The following is a 26,341-nucleotide window of genomic DNA, read 5'->3' on the forward strand; positions in this document are numbered from 1 at the left end:
TGCAGTRGATTGTTTTAAATCAACACTCGCAAGGGCCCGCAATCGGGCAGCGCACTCGGCAAATACCAAATAGATGAACGTTGAGTTGTGACTGTCAGTGAAAAGCAGAGAGACGCAGCCAGGCATATTGTAATATTTAAAAATACAATCGTGGAAAACCGGTTTGGAAAGCAAATGGCTATTGCTGTGAAGAGATGACAATGAAAAGACTCCAATCTGTCTTTTAGTTATCAACATTCTCAACTTAATTGAGCGAACAGTAGCCTACCTTATTGGCACTAGCGGAGAACATCGGCCATATCTCCGGTGAGTGTGCGTATTCACTGTCTTTATCATTGCGTCARTGCCACTTTTGTTGGTTWTTGKACAATCATTTCCTCCTCCAGGTTAGATGGACGTCATATTGTATTTGCGTCTCCCCCTTYTCATAGGCCGATTATATGGATCCGMCAACGTCGTTTYTATTGAGCTGTTTGTCAATGGCAGCAAAGTAGGCTACCCTGTAATTTTTGTCRTATTMAAACAGTTTCTGTTCATGTCTCCAGTCTTATAAAGTGTAGTAGAATTGCATGAAATGTGTTTATAAAAGGCCAACAACAAATGCATGTAATAGGCCGATAGCTTGTAGCCTAGGCCTACTCTTCGCCGCTACGTGCTGCACCGAACAGTCTTTTTTGCAACCAGTGATYGAGTTATATTATGACTATCCAATCTAGACTATCCAATCTAATCATCACATTAGGAAAAGTAGGTTCTCTTACATAAGTCGGCAAATGCGAGGATGCATGGAATGCTTTATGACAAAGGTGCATGTTTATGGTGAAAATGTGCTTCCTCAAACGCGCTGCCTGTTAAAAGGTATTGCATGTTAAAAGTGATATGACAAATCTTTACTTGGTCTAGGCTACTAGGCCCACAGAGATCCTATATGAAATGAATAGGTGCGTGTGTTTGGGTGTCGCCTATCGGTAATAAATTCAATCTACTTTCACCCCTGGTTAGGATTCATCTATTAGTACCAACCTACCACAGACAGTCCATATACAGTGTGGCAAAAAAGTATTTAGTCAGCCACCAATTGTGCAAGTTCTCCCACTTAAAAAGATGAGAGAGGCCTGTAATTTTCATCATAGGTACACTTCAACTATGACAGACAGAATGAGAAAAAAAATTCCAGAAAATCACATTGTAGGATTTTTAATGAATTTATTTGCAAATTATGGGGGAAAATAAGTATTTGGTCAATAACAAAAGTTTATCTCAATACTTTGTTATATACCCTTTGTTGGCAATGACAGAGGTCAAACTTTTTCTGTAAGTCTTCACAAGTTTTTCACACACTGTTGCTGGTATTTTGGCCCATTCCTCAATGCAGATCTCCTCTAGAGCAGTGATGTTTTGGGGCTGTTGCTGGGCAACACGGACTTTCACGGATTTTCTGGATTTTTTTTCCGAATTTTGTCTGTCATAGCTGAAGTGTACCTATGATGAAAATTACAGGCCTCTCTCATCTTTTTAAGTGGGAGAACTTGCACAATTGGTGGCTGACTAAATACTTTTTTGCCCCACTGTAGTTGTAACTGTCTCCAGTATCTGTCTATGTTCTTGACCTCCTTCTCTTCCCCTCCRTCCCTCCAGAATGAGGAGATGCATCGTAACGAGTCCAGGATGGATGGCGAGCGCTCCAAAGCGATCGTCCGCCTGCTCCACAACGCCACCAACCACACGGACAGCTACTACGGCAACGATGTGAAGACAGCGTTTCAGCTGCTGACCAGGGTCCTCCAGTACGAGAGTCAGCAGACAGGCTTCGATCTCACCGCCACGAGGGACGCAGAGTTCAACGAGGTCAGAGTCTGTTGTTTTTTAAATCTTTGAATACAACATTGCAAGGATGCTGATTGCAAACTGTCTAATTGCAATATATATATWTTTTTTATAAAGATTAGTTTTTGTATGCACAGTATTTCTCTCAGGGACCATGCACTAGTTGTCTGTTGTGTCAGGTGCATTACCAGTGCATTATTCAGGAGTAGCCTACTGGGTTCAGTTACACTGGGAAGACTGGAGGAATACTGCCCTCCACTGGCTYTCTCCCAGTTCCACTGACAGGGGAAGCTGACCTGGCCAATGTGAACGCAGGTTGGAATTTATTYCGATGACTCGTGTACTGKAGGCAGCTCTGCTGAGTGGTCACTAGCTGGCACAGCCACAACGTCCTATAATCTGATTTTAAACATAACATGAACCACACTGCTGACCCTAATGCCTAACCCTAACCTTAAATTAACCCGTTTTTTTTAACGATATAGACAATTTTGACTTTGCAGCTGGCCCATCTAGCGGAAACTGCTCAGTTCTCGTTGCAGGGAAAGATTCATGACAATAAACGTCAACCTGCAATATGAAATCTACAAAAATCTGAGCTATTTTATATCTCCACATTTTATTATGGCATTTCTCTTTAGGTTGTGAATGTTTTAGGTCACCTATCTCATACAGGCCTACGTGAGCAGGTAACTTCTGCTACTCCAGGACTTAAAATGAATTAGACAGGAGTGACAGAGTTKGAGCTGTGCCCATATTCAAWGCGACTTACTGTCAGACCGTCCTGCTCTGTATTGTTAAACCCTTCAGAACCTGGTGAGAGCGGGCAGTGCCATCCTAGACCCTGGCACCAGAGACCACTGGGAGCAGATCCAACGCTCTGAGGGGGGAACCGCCCACCTGCTGCGCCACTTTGAGGATTACACCAAYAACCTGGCACGGAACATGAGGAAGACCTACCTCATACCATTCACCATCGTCACTGACAATATGAGTGAGTGAAGACACATTTACAGACCAATGAAGAGATGATTTCAGAGAGTCTAGGAGCAGATTCCTAACTCCCAGTGTCAACGATGTGAAATGGCTAGCTAGTTAGCGGTACGCTAGAGCGTTCAATCAGTTACGTCACTGGTCTGAGACTTAAGTAGGTTCCCCTTGCTCTGCAAGGGCCGTGGCCTTTGTGGAGCGATGGTAACGATGCTCGTGGGCGACCGTTGTTGATGTGTGCAGAGGGTCCCTGGTTCGGCCCGTGTCGGGGCGAGGGGACGTTTAAAGTTATACTGTTACTTGATGCTGTTGACCCGGATACTGGTTGCTTCGGAAAGGAGGAGGTTGAAAGGGGGTGAGTGTAACGGATGTGAAATGGCTAGCTAGTTAGCGGGTACGCGCTAGTAGCGTTTCAAATAGTTACGTCACTTGCTCTGAGACTTAAGTAAGGGTTTCCCCTTGCTCTGCAAGGGCCGGGCTTTTGTGAGCGATGGGTAACGACGCTTCGTGGCGACTTGTTGTTGATGTGTGCAGAAGGTCTGGTTGGCCGTCGTGGGCGAGGGGACGGTCCTAAAGTTATACTGTTACACTAACACAGAATTTGAACAAATCGTCCATTGATAATTCGCCTCTGGGTAAACTGTAGTCAAGTTTTACTTCCATTCAGTGCAATTATAATATATCGCCTTTATTTGATAATGAGCTGGTCTTGATGTGTGGTTCTTTCTCTCTCCTTAGTCATTGTTGTTGATTACCTGGACACGTCCGTCCCTGAGCAGGCCTCATTCCCTCGCTTCCATGAGATCCAGGAGTACTACCCCAAAGACCTCACGTCCTCCGTCCATTTCCCACAGTTCAACACTAGGGCCCAGGAGGTCCCCGACAAAGGTACAGTCRTCTGCTCACACTACCACTGGACTTGGAATACTACAAACTGTACTCGCTCGTTTGGGCTGTAATCCATCAGAACCTTTCGGATTTGTGGGTGACCTACCGATTTAAACAGATCCCGTGCTTGTAGTCAAGCTCAAGCAGTCGTGTAACACAATCTCATACCAAGACTCAAAATGAATCAGCCGTGATTTGTATTCATATTTATTATGGATGCCCATTAGCTGCTGCCACAGCAGCAACTACACTCACTTCCTGGGGTCCAGCAAAATTAAGGCAGTTAAATACAATTTACAGATTTCACATCACATTAAGTGTGCGCCCTCAGGTTACTACTCTACTACCACATATCTACAGCACAAACTCCATGTGTACGTGTACGTATGTTATCATGTGTGTGTGTATGTATGTTATCATGTGTGTGTGTGTACGTATGTTATCATGTGTGTGTGTATGTATGTTATCATGTGTGTGTGTACGTATGTTATCATGTGTGTGTGTATGTATGTTATCATGTGTGTGTGTGTATGCCTCGTCACAGTCCCCGGTGTTCCATTTTTATAACTGTATTTTTACTGCTTGCATGAGTTACTTGATGTGGAATAGAGTTCCATGAAGTCATGGCTCTATGTAGTACCGTGCCTCCCGTAGTCTGTTCTGGGGACTGTGAAGAGACCTCTTGTGGCATGTCTCTTGGGGAATGCATGGGTGTCTGAGCGGTGTGCTAGTAGTTTAAACAGACAGCTCGGTGCATTYAGCACGTCAACACTTCTTACAAATACAAGTAGTGATGAAGTCAATCTCTCCTCTACTTTGAGCCTCTCCTTTACAGAATTCAAAATGACAATGCTTGTCTTTCATAATTTGGATCAGTTATACATGGATGTGTAGGTTCAGAAATAGTTGTTGGCATGTCATGCCTACGTTTGCTAATCATAGCAATGAAAAAAACATKAAAGTAGTTGGCAATATTAGTGGGTTTTGTGATGAATGAGCCAGCTGATTCAGTAAATGATGGAGCCGAGTTTGCCTTTTTGCCCMAAAWTTTTATTTAAGGTCCAAAGCTTTTTACTATTCTTTATATCATTTATCTTTGTTCTAATGCATCAGTGGGTCCCAATCTACTATGTAGCAAGGACTTTAATAGGTGTAACTCTCTCACTCTCACTCTCTAGTAGTCGAGCCCAGCCCCAGCGTCGAGCACTCTCAGACCGACGCCCCTGAAGAGGATCACAACCTATCCAATAAGAGACGCCGCCATGTCGAGCCCGCCGCCCCYCTGCCTGTTGCCGTGGTGATAGTGTTCAGGTCGTTGGGTCAGCTCCTCCCTGAGAGATACGACCCGGACCGTAGGAGCCTCCGGTAACCACGGGCAACACTTTACTACATTTTACTACACTTTACTTCAATCTTTCATCACATCTGACATAACCAGACACCGCCTTTATCAATGTCTATGTAGCTAATCTAGCCATCATAATAAAGACATAATGTATGTCATAAATTACTCAAGCGTGGCAACAGATATGGCAACTGTATTTGCGTTGGCACAAACCCACTGTTTACTTTAGGTCTGATTGTTGCCCTGGCATACTGTGGGTGTTTGTCTCACATATCATTGCCATGCTGTCTGAATCTTTCACTGTATACATTTAGACCACTCAAAACTCTATATATGATTCAAACACATCATTACAAATGAAAACATACACGGACGTGTAAGGCGGAGTTAAATGTGGAACAGTTTGGTTGGTATGTCATAATATTTAGCGCTGTGTGTGTATATGATAGCTGCTACACTGGTACTAGAAGGGCTCAGAAAGCACTATTTGGCCGGTCGCCAAGTGGCCACAAACAGCTGAGAATGTATATTTTGGGAATACCCTAAAAGGAGTGTTTGTGGTCATACGTGCGTAAACAGTACTTCAAAAGTTATCAAAATGAGGGTGCCCGTTCATGCTTGCTCATATGTATATGTGTTGTGTGTGAGCAGGCTGCCCAACCGTCCAGTGATCAACACCCCCATAGTGAGCACGTTGGTGTACAACGAGGGTTCTCCCCTCTCCTCTCCCCTTGACCCCCCCATCACACTGGAGTACACACTACTGGAGACAGAGGAGAGGACCAAACCTGTGTGTGTGTTCTGGAATCACTCCATTGCGTGAGTACTACACGCACACACACACACACACACACACACACACACACACACACACACCACACTCTTTACATGGTATTTATTGTCTGTCGTGTGTGTGTGTGTGTGTGTAGGATTGGTGGTACGGGGGGCTGGTCATCTAAGGGATGTGAGCTGCTGAACAGGAACAACACACACATCAGCTGTCAGTGTGACCACATGGCCAGCTTCGCTGTGCTCATGGACATCTCCAAGAGAGAGGTAGGCTCATAGAGATACACTGTACATAACTCTAAATATAGTTGTAATTATATTGCTATGGGGGGGTAGTTAATGTCCTCTCACTGTTTGCTGCTACCGAGTTTGATTATGATCTTTATTTGAGCTAGTTATATAACAATGTAATAGAAGCCTCCCTCCTTTCTCTTCCCCTCCCCTCTCCCCAGCATGGTGACGTGTTACCCCTAAAAATTGTGACCTACACCACGGTGTCAGCCTCCCTGGTAGCCCTGCTCCTCACCTTCATCCTGCTGGCTCTACTCAGGAAGCTWCGCTCTAACCTCCACAGCATCCACAGGAACCTGGTGGCCGCACTCTTCTTCTCCGAGCTCGTCTTCCTCATCGGCATCAACCAGACTGACAACCCGGTGAGAAACAATTTAACCTATGACCCATGACCTCTTACTGTGACTTCTATGACCCTAACCCTGACAAATCGACCAGGCTGACAACCTGGTGAGATAAACGGAACTAAGGAAGCCTAATTGTGACCTCTAACCATGACCCTGACCTCTAATCTCTGACCCATCAACCAGACTGAAACCCCAGGGACTGAAAACTAAGGAACCCTGACCTCTAAACTCCTGAAAATGACATTGACCATGCTTTAGCAGGGATAGTTTGGAATGTTTAGTATTTGTGACTATGTGGATATGAATGAAAAAGAYCTTGGGTTTTTGGTAGCAGTCCTGATTCTTAAGCTTAAGTGCCTCTSTTCTCTCTGCTTAGAGCACAGGTGTGCTTTCCATTGTATTCACAGTTACATTTCATTCTTGAATTACCACTTCTGTAAATGATGTGGATTATGGAGTCGCCACATTTTGTTTACAAATTGAAGGGATCACCTGGGATAACCCCAGGAATACAGCCCTGCAGCCATTTTCTCCCTGTCGTTATGGGAATTCATCGTTGTTGTTGAGCTGAGAAAAGAGTCCAGCTCTACAACATCACTATGGAAAGTCTTAGTGTCTGTCTSCCCGCACAGGTTTCTCTTTTTGTCCAAAATCACATTGCAATGTTTAAAACACACTAACAACCCACGTTCATTATATATGCACACACAAACACACCTCCCCAGTCCCCCCCACATACACACTCCTCCCCAACATATGCAGTATTTGTCCTATTCCTGTAGTGTGGTGGATTTTCAGGTAGGATAAAGGATAAAGCAGGGATTTCTGTTTCAGGTTCACGCCAGTTAGCGTTTCTGGTAAGTAGCTGCTATTTGTTTGCCTGTAGCCATTCAGGTACTGGTGCCGACAGGAGCTTAGAGGGATCGGTCCTACCTGAGAGTTTGTCTTTTTCTGCTCTATTTGTTGGGGGGGATTATACATCTGATGCGTCACTGATAGTGTTAGAGCTAAGGAATTTACTGTACTGGATGGGACTAACCATTTCTCTGTTGGCTAAAAATAGATTCCCTATTTAAGGCACTCTGAGATGCCGATACTGTGTATCCGCATAGCATGCGATTCCTTTAACTTGTAAGTGCAGTATAAAGGTTTGCCTATAAGCAAGTAATCTAATAGTGTATTTTGACTTAAACATTTTTTTTTTAGGTACATTGGTGCAATTTACTCTGAAATGCACACACATACACACTAATAGGCCTGATGTCCCTCCGGGCCTGTGATAATAGAGACATGCTGTTACTGGTGCCTAACTGTTTGAGCCTCGGGGGCAGTAGACCCTGTCACAGACAGACATACAGGTCTGAGTCTGTCTCCATAGACTCTGTTACTGTTCAAATTCAAATCAACTTCTTTTATATCATGAGCTTTACAGAAACCCAGCCTTAAAACCTCAAAGAGCAAGCAATGCAGAGGCAAAAGCACAGTGGCTAGGCAAAACTCCCTAGAAGGCAGGAACCTACAAAGAAACCTAGAGAGGAACCAGGCTCCGAGGGCTGGCCATTCCTCTTCTGGCTGTGCTGTTACAACAGTAGTAACGATTGACTCTTACTCACTGACTCACCCTCTGTTTTTCTGAAGTTAGAAGCCTAGCCGTGTGTGTGTTWGTGTTTGTGTGTCAGTRCAGTGGAATGCTGTCATCAGTCACAGCCCTGAGCCGTCTTCTGTTAGATTGATGACCCTCAGCTCCGTGATCTAGCTCTAGTCCTCTCCCTCCCCTACCTGCTGGGGGATTCCCAAGAACCCTGCATTCTTCCTGGAACAAGGGATGGAGGGAGATAAAGAAAAGTAGAGCGAGATGGAGAGAGAGAGACCCACTCAGGGCTATACAGAGTGTACAAAACATTATGAACACCTGCTTTCCATGACATAGACGGACCAGGTGAATCCAGGTGAAAGCTATGATCCGTTATTGACGTCACTTGTTAAATCCACTTCAATCAGTGTAGATGAAGAGGGGGAAACAGGTTAAATAAGGATTTGTAAGCCTTGAGACACTTGAGACATGGATTGTGTATGTGTGCCGTTCAGAGAGTGAATGGGCAAGACAAAACTCTATTAAGAAGGTGTTCTTAATGTTTTTGTACCCTCGGTGTAGTGTGGCCAGTGCTGAAGAATGGAACTTGGATTAGTGGTTCTCAATGTGATTGAAATGGATGTCCCTCGTGATCACTGACCTTGTCCCTCCGTGACTCTCTGTCTGTAGTTTGTGTGTACGGTGATCGCCATCCTGCTCCACTACTTCTACATGTGTACGTTTGCCTGGATGTTTGTGGAGGGCCTCCACATCTACCGCATGCTGACGGAGGTCAGGAACATCAACCACGGTCACATGAGGTTCTACTACGCCATGGGCTGGGGCATACCTGCAATCATCACAGGTGAGGACACACGCATGACGTATGCACACACAGATGCACATGCAGACACACACACACACACACACACACACACACACACACACAGGTTTCCCAGGTAAACAAACCTAGTCACATCCATGAGTCAGAAGGCATCTTGTCTGTATTCTGGCGTACTGCGACTCTTTGATCCCTGTGGGAAACCTGGAGGAGAGGGAGGGAGAAAGAGAGAGAGCAGTACAGAAAGCCAGATAATATGAGGGAGAGAGAGAGAGGGGGAAGCGACGCGAAAAGAGAAGCGGTGGAGAAGAGAGAGAGAGAGAGAGAGAGAGAAGAGAGAGAGCAGAGCCAGTGAAACCGATAGAGGGAAGAGAGAGAGAGAGAAGAGAGAGAGAGAGAGAGAGAGAGAGTAGAGAGAGAGAGAAGAGAGAGAGAGAGAGAGAGAGGAGAGAGAAAGCAGAGAGAGAGAGAGACATGAGAGAGAGGAGAGAGAGAGAGAGAGAGAGAGATGATGTAGAGAGGAGAGAGAGAGGAGAGAGAGAGAGAGAGAGAGAGAGAAGAGAGAGAGAGAGCCGAGGAGAGAGAGGAGAGAGAGGAGAGAGAGAGAGAGATAGAGAGAGAGAGAGAGAGAGAGACATCCTGAAGTCTCTGTCCAGTAGTAGTCTCCAGTGCTATATGTCTCCTCCTGTCCTGAAGACTTCCTCTAGTGGATTAGACCGGTGTCTGCTGATGCCAGTCGGCCCATAATGCTATATCACCTTCCACCCTGGCACACGCACAAAGCCTGGGGAGAGAGTAAGACCCTAACCCAGCCCAGCTCCTCTCTTCACTCGTGGATAACACCAGTAGATAACACCGTCGTGCACTAGAGTGAGGTGTTTTATGAAGCCTCTGTGCATGTCTATGGATTTGAATGAAGGAAGAACGCCTGTACACAGTATACGCTGTCCCCGCATGGTTTGTTTGACCTGCAACATCATTTGTGGACGAACCATGCACAGGCGTTCTAGACTTTCTCTGCTATTCTCTTCTCCYGTCAATAATAGCCCRATGCATCTACTTGCATAGGTTTTTTTGTGGGGGTTTCTAATAGGTGCCTCTGATTTATTTAATGAAGAATTCTTGCACAGTGCAAATGTATTATTGGCCCAGTACAGGTGACGCTCATACTTTACCTGTAGCTAACAYAGTCTTGATGTGTTTCTCTGGTTCTCCCCTCCTCAGGTCTGGCAGTGGGTCTTGACCCTCAGGGCTATGGGAACCCAGACTTCTGCTGGCTCTCTGTCCACGACACCCTCATCTGGAGCTTCGCAGGACCCATCTCTGTAGTCGTCCTGGTGAGTGCCTGAGATAAATGGTGCCTTTTTTTACATTTACATTACATTTAAGTCATTTAGCTGACGCTCTTATCCAGAGCGACTTACAAATTGGAAAGTTCATACATATTCATCCTGGTCCCCCCGTGGGGAATGAACCCACAACCCTGGCGTTGCAAGCGCCATGCTCTACCAACTGAGCCACACGGGACCAGACAGGGACCTGTAACAGTGATAGATTTTGACTTACTGTACACGGTTCTTTTCAATGTTACGTTCTTCTTTTTCTTTCTTTCTCTGCTCGTTCTTCTCTCCTTGCCCTTTCCGTTTCTTTTTGTCCTTCCTTTGCTCTCTCTCTCTCTAATTCCTTAGTGAATGCCATGCCTGAGCCCTCTCTCCCCCAGTGATTTGCAGKTTAAGGTCTTGAGTGTATCTGTTGTTGACTGTAAGTGGATTACCCTGTTGTCTGCCATGGCACTAATGCTTGTCTCCATCTCTCTCCTCTCTCTCAGGTCAACATTRTCATCTTTGTACTGGCAGCTAAGGCATCCTGTGGACGCAGGCAGAGGTCCTTCGAGAAGTCTGGAGCCATGTAATTATTTTTACACACACACACCCTTGAGATTAAGAACTTCAAAGGCCATTCTCTAAATTCCATTGTTGAGCTACGCCTATGTTACATTAACCATCTATTAGTAGGACTTACGTGTGTGTCTCCTATGTTACATTAACCATCTATTAGTAGGACTTACGTGTGTGTCACCTATGTTACATTAACCATCTATTAGTAGGACTTACGTGTGTGTCTGTGGATGCGCGACTGTGTGGGTGTGCATCCATGCGTGTATGTATGAGTGTGTGCATGTGTGTGTTATATCGTGTGTGTGTGTGTGCATAATCCGAGTTTCTCCCTCTACCTCCCTCCCCCTACATAGTCCTGCTCTGAGGATAGCCTTCGTCCTCCTATTGCTCATCAGCGCCACCTGGCTGTTGGGCCTCATGGCAGTCAACAGTGATGTCATGACCTTCCACTACCTGTTCGCCATCTTCAGTTGTCTGCAGGTGAGGGGTCAGGGACAGGGCTCAGGGTTAAAAGGTCACGGGTCAGGCTGTACAGTCATTCACGACTCTAGAGGTTAAAACTCTCAGCCTTACTGTACACCAGCCGTTACAAAATCCGTTCTCTTCATTAGGCCGCCCCTGGCCGCCCTACATTCATAAAGCGTGTCAGAGTAGGCATACTGATCTTCGATCAGTTTTGCCTTTTAGATCGTAATGAATAAGATTACATTGCCGGGGGGGACCTGGTCCTAGATCAGCACTCGTACTCTGAGACAATTTACGAATGCAGGCCCTGGCCTAATATCAGTGAAGAGAATGGATTTTTGAAAAGGGCTTTCACTGACCCTCTCTCTCTCTGTCTCCTTATAGGGCATCTTCATCTTCTTCTTCCATGTGATCTTTAATAAAGAAGTGAGGAAGAATCTGAAGAATGTCTTTACTGGGAAGAAGGCTTTACCGGATGAGTCCAGCACTACCAGAGCATCTCTACTGACTGTACGTATACACACGGATAAACACACACACATAAGGAGATGAACAGATGTCTTTACTGTCTAGTACTGACTGGTTTCTTTCTCCACACCCCTCTCCTCCTCTCTCACTCCCTCCCTCCCTCCTTCCAACCAATCCCCCCTCCTCCCTCCCTCCAGCGGTCTCTGAACTGTAACAACACGTACACTGAGGACGGTCCTCTGTACAGGTCAGCCATTGGGGAGTCCACTGTTTCTCTGGAGAGTGCCGTCAGGTCAGCCAAAAGCCACAGCAGCTACCTCGCTTACACACTCAGGTAACATGGTGGCTGCCGCATGGCTATGGCAATGGCATAACTGTCTGCCCTGTCTCAGTCTGGATCTCCCTTTTTTTCTCTGTTACTCTTTTGATCTCTGAGCCATCTCTCTCTCTCGCTCTCTCTCTCACCACACTAACCCCAGTTACAGCCTCCACAGCATCTCTGAGCCCTCTCTCTCTCTCGCTCTGTGTTAATTTCGTGACTGTTTTTCTACCTTTCTGAATGTTATTTCACACGCATGCAGGCAAAGCATGGCTCAGCTTAACACAGCAGTGTGTCAACGACAAGCACACACACACACACTTACACAGGTCAACTAGGGCTAGTCCCAGTGGGTGGGGAGTGTCGCCCTGGAGGAGGGAGGTATATACAGTACCTGGTAGAATATTTCAGACACACACAGCTGGCCTCTGGCAGTTAGGCTTGTTGGGGCTGGAGCCTAGCTAACTCCTAGATCAGAAAGCATCAGACAGGTTAGCTACAATAYAGTATTGCTGTAGGCCCTCTGGCTAATGTCTATAAGAAATCTATAARAGTTTGGAAAAGGTATTACTCTGACATTATGTTCAGGGAAAAGAGACTAAATGGGGGGGGGGGGAATCCACTTCATCCATTGCCCAGGTGAAGTTMGTCATCATGGCCTCCCGAGTGGCGCAGCGGGCATCGCAATGCTAGAGGCRTCACTATAGACCCGGGTTCGATCCCAGGCTGTGTCGCAGCCGGAAGACCCATGAGGCGGTGCACTATTGGCCCAGCGTCATCCTAGTTAGGGGGGGGTTTGGTTGGCCGGGATTTCCTTGTCCCATCGCGMTCTAGCGACTCCTTGTGGCGGGCCGGACTTCGGTTGMCAGTTTGTACGGTGTTTCCTCCGACACATTGGTGCGGCTGGCTTTCGGGTTAAGCGAGCAGTGTGGCTTGGCAGGGTCGTGTTTCGGAGGACGCATGGCTCTCGACCTTCGCCTCTCCGGAGTCCGTACGGGAGTTGCAGCGATGAGACAAGACTGTAACTACCAATCGGATATCACGAAAAAGGGGTGAAAAGTCAAAAAGTCAGGATTTTGTTTTTAGAAAATTAAGTTTGTCATCAGTTCTTCTGCTGCTCTACAGTAAGTTCAAAGGATCCAATGTGATGACATCTAGACGTGTAACTAACCTCCGTTTGGCCTGCTCTCTGATGTAGGGGTGACTCTGGTCAGAAGCCCAGTGTGTCGTCGGCGACAGCGAAAGCAGGACACACTGACCTGGACGGATCTCTGTTCCACAGGAAYGGCACTAAAGGAGGAGACGGTAAGCCGCATCATGATCCGATTCAAACTCCATCAAACTGTCCTTTTTTCATGAAAGAGTTGATGGAGATGGGGTGCAGTCTTCACAGCAAGTGAGCTGTGTGTCTGTATAATTCATGTGTTGCTCTTTCTCTCTTTTTGTCTGTTGGTCTCCCTCTCTCTTTCTCTCAGACTCGGACTCGGATAGTGAGTTGTCTGTAGATGAACACAGCTCGTCCTATGCCTCGTCTCACTCTTCCGACAGCGAAGATGATGACATGGACATCAAGCCCAAGTGGAACAACGAGAGACAGCCTCTACACAGCACACCTAAAGGGACCAGCATTGCGCCCAAAGGTAGCCATCCATTTCCAATCCAAAACACCCCTCACCGGTACCTATCAAAACATCCATGGTCTCACTGCTCAGAAAGCACTGCAGMTTTTTATTCATTCTTAATGACTCACTGATAAGATGACGTAAGTCTGAGAATACATTATAACTGGATTATAGTGCATTATACCTGCAGATTTTACAGTAAAGTAAAGTGTTATCGACATATTTATTATTGTACTGTGGTATGGTAGTACTACCTWCAACCAAAGTACTGATTGGCTCATATTTCTTCTTCCTCTGACCCTAGTGGAAGTAGTGTCCAATCACGTGAAGCCTTACTGGCCCAAGGAGGCGACAACAGCCAGTGACAGCGAGGATCCTAGGGGTGCAGAACGGCTGAGGGTGGAGACCAAGGTGAACGTGGAGCTGCACCAGGAGAACAAACTCAACCATGTAGGAGAGAGAGAAGAGACACCCCAGGACAGGGAGACCCCCACTAGGGAGAATGGACCTCCCAGTCTACCCTCCAATGGACCCTCCAATGGGCCTCCAAGCCTACCCAACAGCACCCATCAACCTGAGCCAAAGAAGGGTGCGATATGTAGACATTCCTAATTTTGTTTATTTTTTTGTTGGTTGGTTTGTTTGTTTGTTTGTTTGTTTGTTCATTCATTCACTCGTTTGTTCATTCAACCAAGCATACAATATATTGGCCCTGTAACTGTCTCTTTGTCCATTTGTGAAMGTTTTTTTATTACACCCAAAACAAATCTAAAGAGATTCTGTGTTCTTCCCATCTCAGGCATCCTGAAGAACAAGATCACGTACCCTCCTCCCTTGACCGACAAGAACATGAAGAACCGACTGAGAGAGAAGCTGAGTGACTACAACCCTCCTACCATCTCTTCCTCCATCCCTCCACCCATCATCCCTCCATCTAAGACCCCCCCCGTGGCCTCCAACGACGGGGTACACCCCGTATCTGTGGGCAAGAGCAACAGCGTAATCATCAAGCCGCTGATTGCCCCACGGCCACAATTACCACAGAATGGGGGCGTGGCTATGAGCATGAAGGCGATAACAACCAACGGAGGCAACGAATCAGACTCAGAGTGGGTAGTCGCGTGATGATGTGATTCTGTGTGTGGTGTTTTTCAATAGAGCTGAGAATGCAGCGCAACTCAGCATGAAGTGATGTATGAATCCTTTTAGCCTGAATAGTGAATGAGTGGATTTTTTTTAAATGTCAAATTGCATCTGAATGGTACTTCATTATAGATACTTTAATGACACGCATCTGTTGATCATGGAGTCTATTGATGCTGACCTGCATGTGTTAGGTGAAGTTATCACATAAGGAGGACATATTTCGCTGTCGCACATGTCTATGTGTACTGTATGAATGAAAGTTCCCATCCTACATATGAATGCTGCATGTGGTTGTACACTGTTTAGTGGTGTTAGCCTGCATCCCTACCTGCACACATCTAACCCAGCATGTCTCCCCTCCCTCCCTCTATCCTTCCCTCCCTCCCTCTATCCTTCCCTCCCTCCCTCTATCCTTCCCTCCCTCCCTCCCTCTATCCTTCCCTCCATTCCTTTTTCTCTCCCGGAACAGCGGCAGTAATGAAACTTCAATCTGACCCAGCAGGAAAACCAGAGTCTCTCTGCCCTTATGAGAGGAGAAAAGATGATCTCTCACTGAAGTAGAGGAGAGAAGGAGGAGAATAAAGGAACAAGAGAAGAAAGGACAATGAAAGGAAAAGAGAGGAGAAAACAAGAGAGTAATGGAGAAAAGGGAGGCGAGAAAAGGATAGGTATAAAGAAAAAGAGAGCAGGTATCACACCCATGTGCAATGGAGAAGTGACCTCTCGCCCTTCACCTCTCACCCTCTTAATCTCGTAAGGAGAGCAGTATTACTGCAGAGCCCATGCCTGCCGGACTAAAGTAAAGACAAGAAAAGGGAATGTATGCATCAGACTTAACCAAGTAAAGGATGGGGTCCTACCTACTGGACTAATGGAACCTCCTGTGCCAAACCACATTTTTGAAATCCGTGAAGAAAGACTCCATCCCCCAGAATGAGTGACTCAAATTGGTCGATCAGAGACTCTTAAGAGCCTCAGGACTGATACAGATATGGATGTATGACCACTGTGTGCCGGTACAGTCAGAGGTAATCCAGAGAAAGACTTCTAAGACTACAAATCCTATGGAGACCTACAGGAAGCTCAGGAGAAACTCAGAGACTTACCAACTGCCCTGTTCCTCCAAGCTAATCATAGAAAGAGGAGCATAGCTTTTCACCCAATGCTTTTAGAGTGTAATTAATATGTAGATATTTCCTCAAAAAAATCTATATTTTGTATTTGAACTGTGTCATCATGGATGAGACAAAACGACATATTTGTAAATTGAAAAGAAAATGCTTTTGTAAACACAACAATTGTAGAAATCCTTTGTCATTGTGGAGAAATCACACGCTGTTATAGGACATGTTCTTCTGTGGCTCAGACTAGCAAACCTGTGCCTTATCGTTGTGCAAACCATGCCCATCAGGCACTCCAGGAGTGCTCCCCCCCAAAAAAATTGAACACAGGTCAGCAGCACACATCCATTATTCTGCTTACCAAAGTAGATCAAGAACCACTGCAGTACATATATACGGTATGGAGTCTCTAATGTCAAGCTAACCACTACACAAGTAATGCCTTTATAACACTTCCTATCATGTGATCGGCACTGTACAAAATGTCTTCTTTTTTTGTATGATCAAAGACACTGGAATCGTTTTGTAACACATGTATATTTATTTTTATGGTTTCAAGACACTGGAAAAAATKATTGTAACTGTAAAATTAAAGATGACACGTTGATTTTTTTTTGTATGCCTTGTCTGAATTCTGACATCCCACCCACACATTATGAAAAGTGGAAATAATACCCTTAAGGAGGGAGATAAAACTGAAATGAGGATAACTGGGAACGAGGTAAGAAAAGAGATGTACTTTGAATGGTATTATTCCTTAAAAGGTAGTGTAGCTATGTCTTAAATGACTCTCCCTGTATATCCTTACACTGTCCAAGGAATGTAATGTCTACTTACACTCCTTGAGACTGTCCTGTGCTGTGCCAGGCACAACTGGGAGTTTGTGTGTGTGTGTGTCTGGCTGGCTGATGGACTGTCTGACTTGCCAGCTGTGGGGTCCAAAGTCCAGACAGTGACTGAGGTCCAAGGCTAATCCTTTATGAAACAATGGTGCCTACCGGTCCTGCTGTGTGTGTGTGTGTGTGTGTGTCTCACTCTTCCAGTGTGGTTCCAGGGTACCGTACGTTCACATACCAGAAAGGGTCACACATGAAACAGAAGCAGTTAACCCCAGACATCACACACACACACACACCATACAGAACATGCTCACTGTACCAGGCAGGCACCCTGAGAGACAGTCAAACTCTCACACAGATTTTATTATCCACATGACAGGGGCAAACGTGAGGGTGTAATAGAAGGCACATTTTTTGAAGTGCGTTGAGTTTTTCTTGACACCCTGATKAAGAGTTTAGGTATTTTATCACACTTTCTTAGTCGTTCTTTAACAAATGGCTCCATAAGKTCATGGAAAAGTTGACCTGGGGTTTAAGCAATGAGTATTGATGATGATAAGGAGGATGAACAGGAATGTTTCCTGACTGAGACATATTCACAAAGCGTCTTAGAATAGGAGTTCTGATCTTGGATCAGTTTTGTCATGAAATGGGTTATATGGATTTTTATTTGACCAGGTAAGTTGACTGAGAACACATTCTCATTTACAGCAATGACCTAGGGAATAGTTACAGGGGAAAGAAGATGAATTAGGAGGAGCTGGGGATGATTAGGTGGCCATGATGGTATGAGGGCCAGATTGGGAATTTAGCCAGGACACCGGGGTTAACACCCCTACTCTTATGATAAGTGYCATGGGATCTTTAGTGACCACAGAGAGTCAGGACACCTGTTTAACGTCCCAACCGAAAGGCAGCACCCTACACAGGGAAATGTCCCCAGTCACTGAACTGGGGCATTTGGGATATTATAAAACATTTTGACCAGAGGAAAGAGTGCCTCCTTGTAGGGTTGGTCCTGGTTGGTCCCTGGACGGCCAACACCACTTCCAGCAGCATCTGGTCTCCCATCCAGGGACCGACCAGGACCAACCCTACTTAGCTTCAGAGGATGGGGAGGACCTGAGCTTAGACAAGCACTCCTGCTCTGAGATGCTTTATGAATACGGGCCCTGACACCCCAAAAAAATGGTTTCTAGTTAATCTAGACTTTAACTATGACCCAGAGTTATTCCTTACCAAGTTACGCGGTCAGGGAAAACCCCTGGCCTAAATGATGACACTCAACAGCACCCTTTAAAGGGGCAATCTACAGTAGCTRAATAGATTTTTGGACTTGTGAATTAATGATTAAGGATTCTTGAAGAATATAACTTATAAATGCCTCGTGAGCTTTGTTCAACTGTCGTACCCCATCAGAACCCAAAATAAGCTTGTTTTGCTCCAATGTTTGTAAACAAAGTAAATGYAAACAACCACTATATAGCCTGGAAATATGGTTTAAACTATAATTTTGATATCATAGATGGTCAGTCTTTGCATCCATAGCTCTGTCTATGAATTTGAGTGGTTACATTTCTCTAGCCCCATTTTTACCGAAACAGGCAGGGAAACCCTTGTTATTGTTTCAATTACTGTTATTGTTTCAATTGCTGATTGCCACTTTAAAGTAAAGCCACATGTTTTATTAAACTTTTGACGTCACACATAATCCTCATGTACATTACAACCTACCTAAAAAGCAGGCATGATTATCCACCTCTCAGATCTGAATTCCAAGGTAAGCCTCTCGCCCTTTTCAGATTTGGGTATTTCAGCTCCAGCGTTGACGCATCTCCTTCGCATAGAGTTGATCAGGCTGTTGATTCTGGCCTGTGGAATGTTGTCCCACTCCTGTTCAATAGCTGTGTGCGAAGTTGCTGGATATTGGCGGGAACTGGAACACGAACAAGTACATGTCGATCCAGAGCATCTCAAACAGCTCAATGGGTGGTATGCAGGCCATGGAAGAACTGGGACATATTCAGCTTCCAGGAATTGTGTACAGATCCTTGCGACATGAGGCCTGAAGTGGTGGCGGTGGATGAATGGCACGACAATGGGCCTCAGGATTTTGTCACTGTATCTCTGTACATTCAAATTGCCATCATAAAATGCAATCGTGTTCGTTGTCCATAGCTTATGCCTGCCCATAACATAACCCAACCGCCATCATGGGGCACTGTTCACAACGTTGACATCAGCCAACCGCTCGCCTACACGAAGCCATAAAAACTGTCTTCCATCTGCCCGGTACAGTTGAAACTGGGATTCACCCTCGAACAGCACACTTCTCCAGCGTGCCAGTGGCCATCGAAGGTGAGCATTTGCCCACTAAAGTCGGTTACGATGCCAAACTGCAGTCAGGCTAAGACCCTGGTGAGGATTATGAGCATGCAGATGAGCTTCCCTGAGATGGTTTCTGACTGTTTGTGCAGAAATTATTCCTTTCTGCAAACCCACAGTTTCATCAGCTGTCCAGGTGGTTGGTCTCAGACAATCCCGCAGTTGAAGAAGCCGGATGTGGAGGTCCTGGGCTGGCGTGGTTACACGTGGTCTGCGGTTGTGAGACCGGTTGGACGTACTGCCAAATTCTCTAATATGACATTGGAGGTGGCTTATGGTAGAGAAATTAACATTAAATTCTCTGGCAACAGCTCTGGTGAACATCACTGAAGTCAGCATGCCAATTTCACACTCCCTCAAATCTTGAGACATCTGTGGCATTGTGTTGTGTGACAAAACTGCACATTTTAGAGTGGCCTTTTATTGTACCCAGCACAAGGTGCACCTGTGTGTAATAATCATGCTGTTAAATCAGCTTCTTGATATATGTCACACCTGTCAGGTGGATGGATTATCTTGGCAAAGGAGAAATGCTCACTAACAGGGATGTAAACAAATTTGTTAACAACATTTGCAAGAAATACGCTTTTTGTGCGTATGGAAGAACAGCACTATTTAGTAAAAACGTATACAGTAAGCAACAAACATCAACATACTACTCTTCCATTTGAGACTGGTGTAATTAGTCACGCTCCCCTACTAAGACGTTGCATGCATAAACCAATGGTTGCATTCCACATCATCGGCTGTGTCATCGACCGACAGATTGCTATAAAATATGTGGTAAACTGATACATAAAATACATTTTCAGGCGTTGTAAGATCTGGCTTTCGTCAAAGAATCCTCCATTTGCAGCAATTACAGCCTTGCAGACCTTTGGCATTCTAGTTGTCAATTTGTTGAGGTAATCTGAAGAGATTTCGCCCCATGCTTCCTGAAGCACCTCCCACAAGTTGGATTGGCTTGATGGGCACTTCTTACGTGCCATACGGTCAAGCTGCTCCCACAACAGCTCGATAGCGTTGAGATCCGGTGACTGTGCTGGCCACTCCATTATAGACAGAATACCAGCGGACTGCTTCTTCCCTAAATAGTTATTGCATAGTTTGGAGCTGTGCTTTGGGTCATTGTCCTGTTGTAGGAGGAAATTGGCTCCAATTAAGCGCCGTCCACAGGGTATGGCATGGCGTTGCAAAATAGAGTGATAGCCTCCCCTCGTCAAGATCTCTTTTACCCTGTACAAATCTCCCACTTTACCACCACAAAAAAAAAGACCATTACATTGCCTCCACCATGCTTGACAGATGTCAAGCACTCCTCCAGCATCTTTTCATTTTTTCTGCGTCTCACAAATGTTCTTCTTTGTGATCCAAACACCTCAAACTTGTCTGTCCATAACACTTTGTGCAATCTTCCTCTGTCCAGTGTCTGTGTTCTTTKGCCCATCTTAATCTTTTCTTTTTATTGGCCAGTCTGAGATATGGCTTTTTCTTTGCAACACTGCCTAGAATGCCAGCATCCTGGAGTCGCCTCTTCACTGTTGACGGTGAGACTGGTGTTTTGCGGGTACTATTTAATGAAGCYGCCAGTTGAGGACTTGTGAGGCGTCTGTTTCTCAAACTAGACACTCTAATGTACTTGTCCTCTTGCTCAGTTGTGCACCGGGGCCTCCCACTCCTTTTTCTATCCTGGTTGAGCCAGTTTGACCTGTTCTGTGGAGGGAGTAGTGCACAGCGTTGTACGAGATCTTCGGTTTCGTGGCAATTTCTTGTATGGAATAGCCTTCACTTCTCAGAACAAGAATAGTTGATGAGTTTCAGAAGAAAGGGCTTTGTTTCTGGCCTGTAATCGAACCCACAAATGCTGATGCTCCAGATATTTAATTTGTCTAAAGAAGGCCAGGTTTATTGCTTCTTTAATCAGGATAACAGTTTTCAGCTGTGCTAACATAATTGCAAAATGTTTTTCTAATGATCAATTAGCYTGTTAAAATTATAAACTTGGATTAGCTAACACAACGTGCCATTGGAACACAGGAGTGATGGCTGCTGATAATGGGCCTCTGTACGCCTATGTAGATATTGCATTTTTATTATTTTTTTATTTTTAAACCAGCCGTTTCCAGCTACAATAGTCATTTACAACATTAACAATGTCTACACTGTATTTCTGATAAATGTTATGTTATTCTAATGGACATTTTTTTTTGCTTTTCTTTAGAAAACAAGGACATTTCTAAGTGACCCCAAGCTTTTGAACGGTAGTGTATGTGGTCAACTGAAACGTAAAATACCAATCCGGGCGTTGTAATATTTGGAATGGTTCAGCAACGCCAGGCAGAGGAACGCGCCCATCGAATGTGCAGGGGGGTAGTCCTATCGGCCTTGTACATCACTGGGGCCAAGCTTCCTGCCATCCAGGACCTCTATACCAGGCGTTGTCAGAGGAAGGACCTAAAAATTGTTAAAGACCCAAGCCACCCTAGTCATAGACTGTTCTCTCTGCTACGCACGGCAATCGGTACCGGAGTGGCCAAGTCTAGGTCCACGAGGCTTCTAAACAGCTTCTACCCCCAAGCCATAAGACTCCTGAACATCTGGTCAAATGGCTACCCAGACTATTTGCACTCATTCTTTGTAGGACCACCAGTCAGCCATGACCACTGTCAGTAGCGCACAGTGGTGTAAAGTACTTAAGTAAAAATACTTAAAGTACTACTTAAGTCGTTTTTGGGGGTATCTGTACTTTACTATTTATATTTTTGACAACTTTTACTTCACTACATTCCTAAAGAAAATAATGTACTTTTTACTACATACATTTTACCTGACACCCAAAAGTGCTTAGCAGGACAGGAAAATGGTCCAATTCACATATTTATCAAGACAACACAAGGTCATCCCTTCAGCCTCTGGTCTGGCAAACTCACTAAACACAAGCGCATATTTTGTAAATGAGTGTTGGAGTGTGCCCCTGGCTATCCATACATTTTAAAAACAAGAAAATAGTGCCATCTGCTTTGCTTGAAATAATGAAATCTACTTTTAGATGAGCAATTACATTTACTTTTGATACTTAAGTTTATTTAGAACCAAATATTTTTGGACATTTAATGAAGTAGTATTTTACTGGGTGACTTACTTGAGTAACTTTCTATTAAGGTATCTATACTTTTACTCAAGTATGACAATTGGGTACTTTTTCCACCACTGGAAGCTCAAACACAGCGTTTGCCTTGGACTTTCTTCACACACTTGGCCAATCCAACTCCAGTAAGAACATCTGCTTCTCTCCCATGAGCATCAGTTCAGCTCTGGCCATGGCCAAATTACTCTTTTCCTCTGATGAAACCGGTACACAAACACAAAGGAATATTTTAGAAATACTTTATCATCAACATTCAATGGTGAAATTGGCCTGTATAAAGACCACATCAAGAAGTCTTCACCTTTTTATCTGGAGGTAATTTTCCTGCTGTGGCGTGGAAGTTTACATACACCTTAGCCAAATACATTTAAACTCAGTTTTTCACAATTCCTGACACTAGTAAAAATTCACTGTCTTAGGTCAGTTAGGATCAACACTTTACTTTAAGAATAATGGTAGAGAGAATTATTTATTTCAGCTTTTATTTATTTCATCACATTCCCAGTGGGTCAGAAGTTTAGATACACTCAATTAGTATTTGGTAGCATTGCCTTTAAATTGTTTAAAGATAAACTTGTCCTTAATGCAACCGCTGTGTCAGATTTCAAAAAAGCTTTACGGCGAAAGCACACCATGCGATAATCTGAGTACAGCGCTCAGCCACCAAAACAAGCCATACAGTTACCCGCCAAGTTGTGGAGTCAACAAAAGTCAGAAATAGCGATATAAAAATTTACTTACCTATGATGATCTTCATCGGAATGCACTCCCAGGAATCCCAGTTCCACCATAAATGTTTGTTTTGTTCGATATAGTCCATCATTTATTTCCAAATACCTTCATTTTGTTCGCGCGTTCAGGCCAGTAATCCACATTCATGACGCACAGATACGAAAAGTCAAAACAGTTCCATTAAAGTTCGTAGAAACATGGCAAACGATGTATATAATCAATCTTTAGGATGTTTTTAACATAAATCTTCAATAATGTTTCAACCGGAGAATTCCTTTGTCTTCAGAAATGCAATGGAAAGCAGGTCACTCACGTGAGCGTGCATGTTCAGCTCGTGCCAGACACCCGACTCAAAGAGCTCTCCTTCCCTCATTATTCACAGTAGAAGCATCAAACAAGGTTCTAAAGACTGTTGACATCTAGTGGAAGCCTTAGGAAGTGCAATTGACCCCATTTACACTTGATATTGAATAGGCAATCACTTGAAAAACTACAGAACTCAGATTTTGTTATACTCACAGACATCATTCAAACAGTTTTAGAAACTTCAGAGTGTTTTCTATCCAAATCTACTAATAATATGCATATCCTAGCTTCTGGGCCTGAGTAGCAGGCAGTTTACTTTGGGCACGCTTTTCATCCGGACGTGGAAATACTGTCCCCTATCCCAAAGAAGTTTTAACTTGGGTCAAACAAGTTGGCTGAATTTTGTCCCATTCCTCCTGAAAGAGCTGGTGTAACTGAGTCAGGTTCGTAGGCCTCCTTGCTCGCACACACTTTTTCAGTTCTGCCCACAACTTTTACATAGGATTGAGGTCAGGGCTTTGTGATGGCCACTCCAATACCTTGACTTTGAAGTCCTTRAGCCATTTTGCCACAACTTTGGAAGTCTGCTTGGGGTCATTGTCCATTTGGAAGACCCATTTGCGACCAAGCTTTAACTTCCTGACTGATGTCTTGAGATGTTGCTTCAATATATCCACAATTTTCCTCCCTCGTGATGCCATCTATTTTGTGAAGTGCACCACTTCACAAAAGTGGTGCCTCCTGCAGCAAAGCATGCCCACAACATGATGCTGCCACCCTGGCCAGTACTGTCACACTGGTTTTTTATGGCGGTTTTGGAGCAGTGGCTTCTTCCTTGCTGAGCAGCCTTTCAGGTTATGTCGATACAGGACTCGTTTTACTGTGGATATAGATACTTTTGTACCTGCTTCCTCCAGCATCTTCACAAGGTCCTTGCTGTTGTTCTGGGATTGATTTGCACTTTTCGCACCAAAGTACGATCAACTCTAAGAGACGGAACACATCTCCTTCCTGAGGGGTATGACAGCTGTGTGGTCCCATGGTGTTTATACTTGCGTACTATTGTTTGTACAGATGAACGTGGTACCTTCAGGCATTTGGAAATTGCTCCCAAGGATGAACCATACTTGTGGAGGTCCACAATATTTTTTCTGAGGTCTTGGCTGATTTCTTTTGATTTTCCCACTGGAATTGTGATACAGTGAAATAATCTGTCTGTAAACAATTGTTGGAATAATTACTTGTGTCATGCACACAGTAGATGTCCTAACCGAGTTGCCAAAACTTTAGTTTGTTAACAAGAAATTTGTGGAGTGGTTGGAAAACAAGATTTAATGACTCCAACCTAAGTGTATGTAAACATCCGACTTCAACTGTACATTTGAATTGTTAGTCCACATATAAAATCAAATCTTGTTCAACCAGGAAATGTCAACAAAATAACCAGACTGGTTCTTGTGAATACTCTCTACTTTAAAGCAACTTGGTTACATATATTCTCCAGTGCTCGTACCTCTGACAAGACATAAAMAATCCACCAGGTGAGTGATCTCCCTTTGAGCAGCATTGGAATAGAGAATAAACATCTGAAATCATGTATATTGGCATTTCAAATGACCCCTACTAAAAGGTCCATTCAGCCCCTACTGACATATAGATTAAGGTTCTGTCTTCTAACCACTACTGAAGATTGATAACCTCCAAGTACAGCCCAGTTAACGACTTTACACTGAAAGTGTAGAGCCTTACAACATCTATAGAGTTTAACAAATGAAATGTGTCAATTAGCCAGTTAGCTTGGGTGCTTGACTGCCATTGTAAGGCCAGAACACTCAGATCAACCTTTTTCCTCAGCCAGAGAATCCAGTGTGCTTTCTGACACCGGTCTGAATTTACGAATGACCCAGAGCGCACTCAGACACACTGGAGGCATTTAACAAATGCACCTGACAGAAGGAAGCTTGTATAGAATAAAAAATATTCCAAAACATGCATCATGTTTGCAATAAGGCACTCAGTGATTCTGGGCAAAGAAATTAACTTTTTGTCCTGAATACAAAGCATTATGTTCAGAGCAAATCCAACACAACACATCACTGAGTACCTGCCAGTCTTCATATTTTCAAGCATGGTGGTGGCCGCATCATGTTATGGGTATGCTTGTAAAGTTGTTTTCATTGCAAGTTTAAGCGTACTGTTGGCTAGCTGGCTAGTATGATCTGTGTGGTAATATTATTAATATTTCCGAAACCATTTGCATTGCTAGTGATAGCCTAATGTTAGCTAGCTAGCTAACATTRAACCTAGTTGGTGTTGATAACGGCAATTTATTTGACTAGATAAAGTGTATTTTTGCTACTATCACCACTTTTACTCTTGAAATCTTTTGTTGTTTACAACACTACCTTACTCTGTTTAGCTACCTGGCCTCACATGCGAATTCTTAAAGAGGTGGGTGTGGCTAAGGCTTAAGAGGATGTGAACGATACTGAATGGGTGTAGACAAAGAAGAGCTCTCCAGTAGGTTTACCAAAACATTCAAGGGCCATGTTAAGGGTATGGTTGTCATCAGCAAGGACTAGGGAGTTATTTAGGATAAAATAAATGGAATAGAGCTAAGAACAGGCGAAATCCTWGAGGAAAACGTGGTTCAGTCTGCTTTCCGACAGACAATGGGAGACAAATTCACCTTTCAGCTCAGCAGGACAATTACCTAAAACCCAAGGCCAAATCTACAGTACACTGGAGTTGCTTACCAAGATGACATTGAATGTTCCTGAGTGACTTAATAACCGTTTTGACTTGAATTGGCTTGAAAATCTATGGCAAGACTTGAAAATGGCTGGCTAGCAATGATCAACAACCAACCTGACAGAGCTTAAAGAATTTTTAAAAGAATAATGGTCAAATATTGTACAATCCACTTGTGTAATAGAGACTTACCCAGAAAGACTCACAGCTGTAATTGCTGCCAAAGGTGATTCTAACATGTATTGATTCA

At 44.4% G+C, this 26,341-nt stretch overlaps 1 protein-coding gene across 6 annotated transcripts in view; it reads left to right on the forward strand.

The window, feature by feature from the left end:
- The window catches only part of LOC111951213 (cadherin EGF LAG seven-pass G-type receptor 1), a 123,226-nt gene extending 106,684 nt beyond the window's left edge, over positions 1-16,542 (forward strand). For 2 of the 6 annotated variants that reach the window (XM_023969283.2, XM_023969290.2), the window contains 18 exons: positions 1,639-1,848; positions 2,638-2,821; positions 3,556-3,705; positions 4,884-5,070; positions 5,702-5,869; positions 5,980-6,106; positions 6,292-6,492; positions 8,741-8,915; positions 10,116-10,228; positions 10,720-10,799; positions 11,143-11,269; positions 11,639-11,764; positions 11,920-12,056; positions 13,240-13,346; positions 13,517-13,681; positions 13,968-14,252; positions 14,463-14,772; positions 15,312-16,542. In XM_023969283.2, coding sequence (XP_023825051.1) covers positions 1,639-1,848; positions 2,638-2,821; positions 3,556-3,705; positions 4,884-5,070; positions 5,702-5,869; positions 5,980-6,106; positions 6,292-6,492; positions 8,741-8,915; positions 10,116-10,228; positions 10,720-10,799; positions 11,143-11,269; positions 11,639-11,764; positions 11,920-12,056; positions 13,240-13,346; positions 13,517-13,681; positions 13,968-14,252; positions 14,463-14,772; positions 15,312-15,339 — 2,880 coding nt within the window. In that variant the 3' untranslated portion in view covers positions 15,340-16,542. Of the gene's footprint in view, positions 1-1,638; positions 1,849-2,637; positions 2,822-3,555; positions 3,706-4,883; positions 5,071-5,701; positions 5,870-5,979; positions 6,107-6,291; positions 6,493-8,740; positions 8,916-10,115; positions 10,229-10,719; positions 10,800-11,142; positions 11,270-11,638; positions 11,765-11,919; positions 12,057-13,239; positions 13,347-13,516; positions 13,682-13,967; positions 14,253-14,462; positions 14,773-15,278 lie in introns of all 6 variants that reach the window. The other 4 variants (XM_023969284.2, XM_023969286.2, XM_070434736.1 and 1 more) reach the window with 4 other exon arrangements.
- Positions 16,543-26,341: the final 9,799 nt, after the last annotated feature.

The sequence above is a fragment of the Salvelinus sp. IW2-2015 genome, linkage group LG3 (genome assembly GCF_002910315.2).
Source record: "Salvelinus sp. IW2-2015 linkage group LG3, ASM291031v2, whole genome shotgun sequence".
Classification (NCBI taxonomy): domain Eukaryota; kingdom Metazoa; phylum Chordata; class Actinopteri; order Salmoniformes; family Salmonidae; genus Salvelinus; species Salvelinus sp. IW2-2015.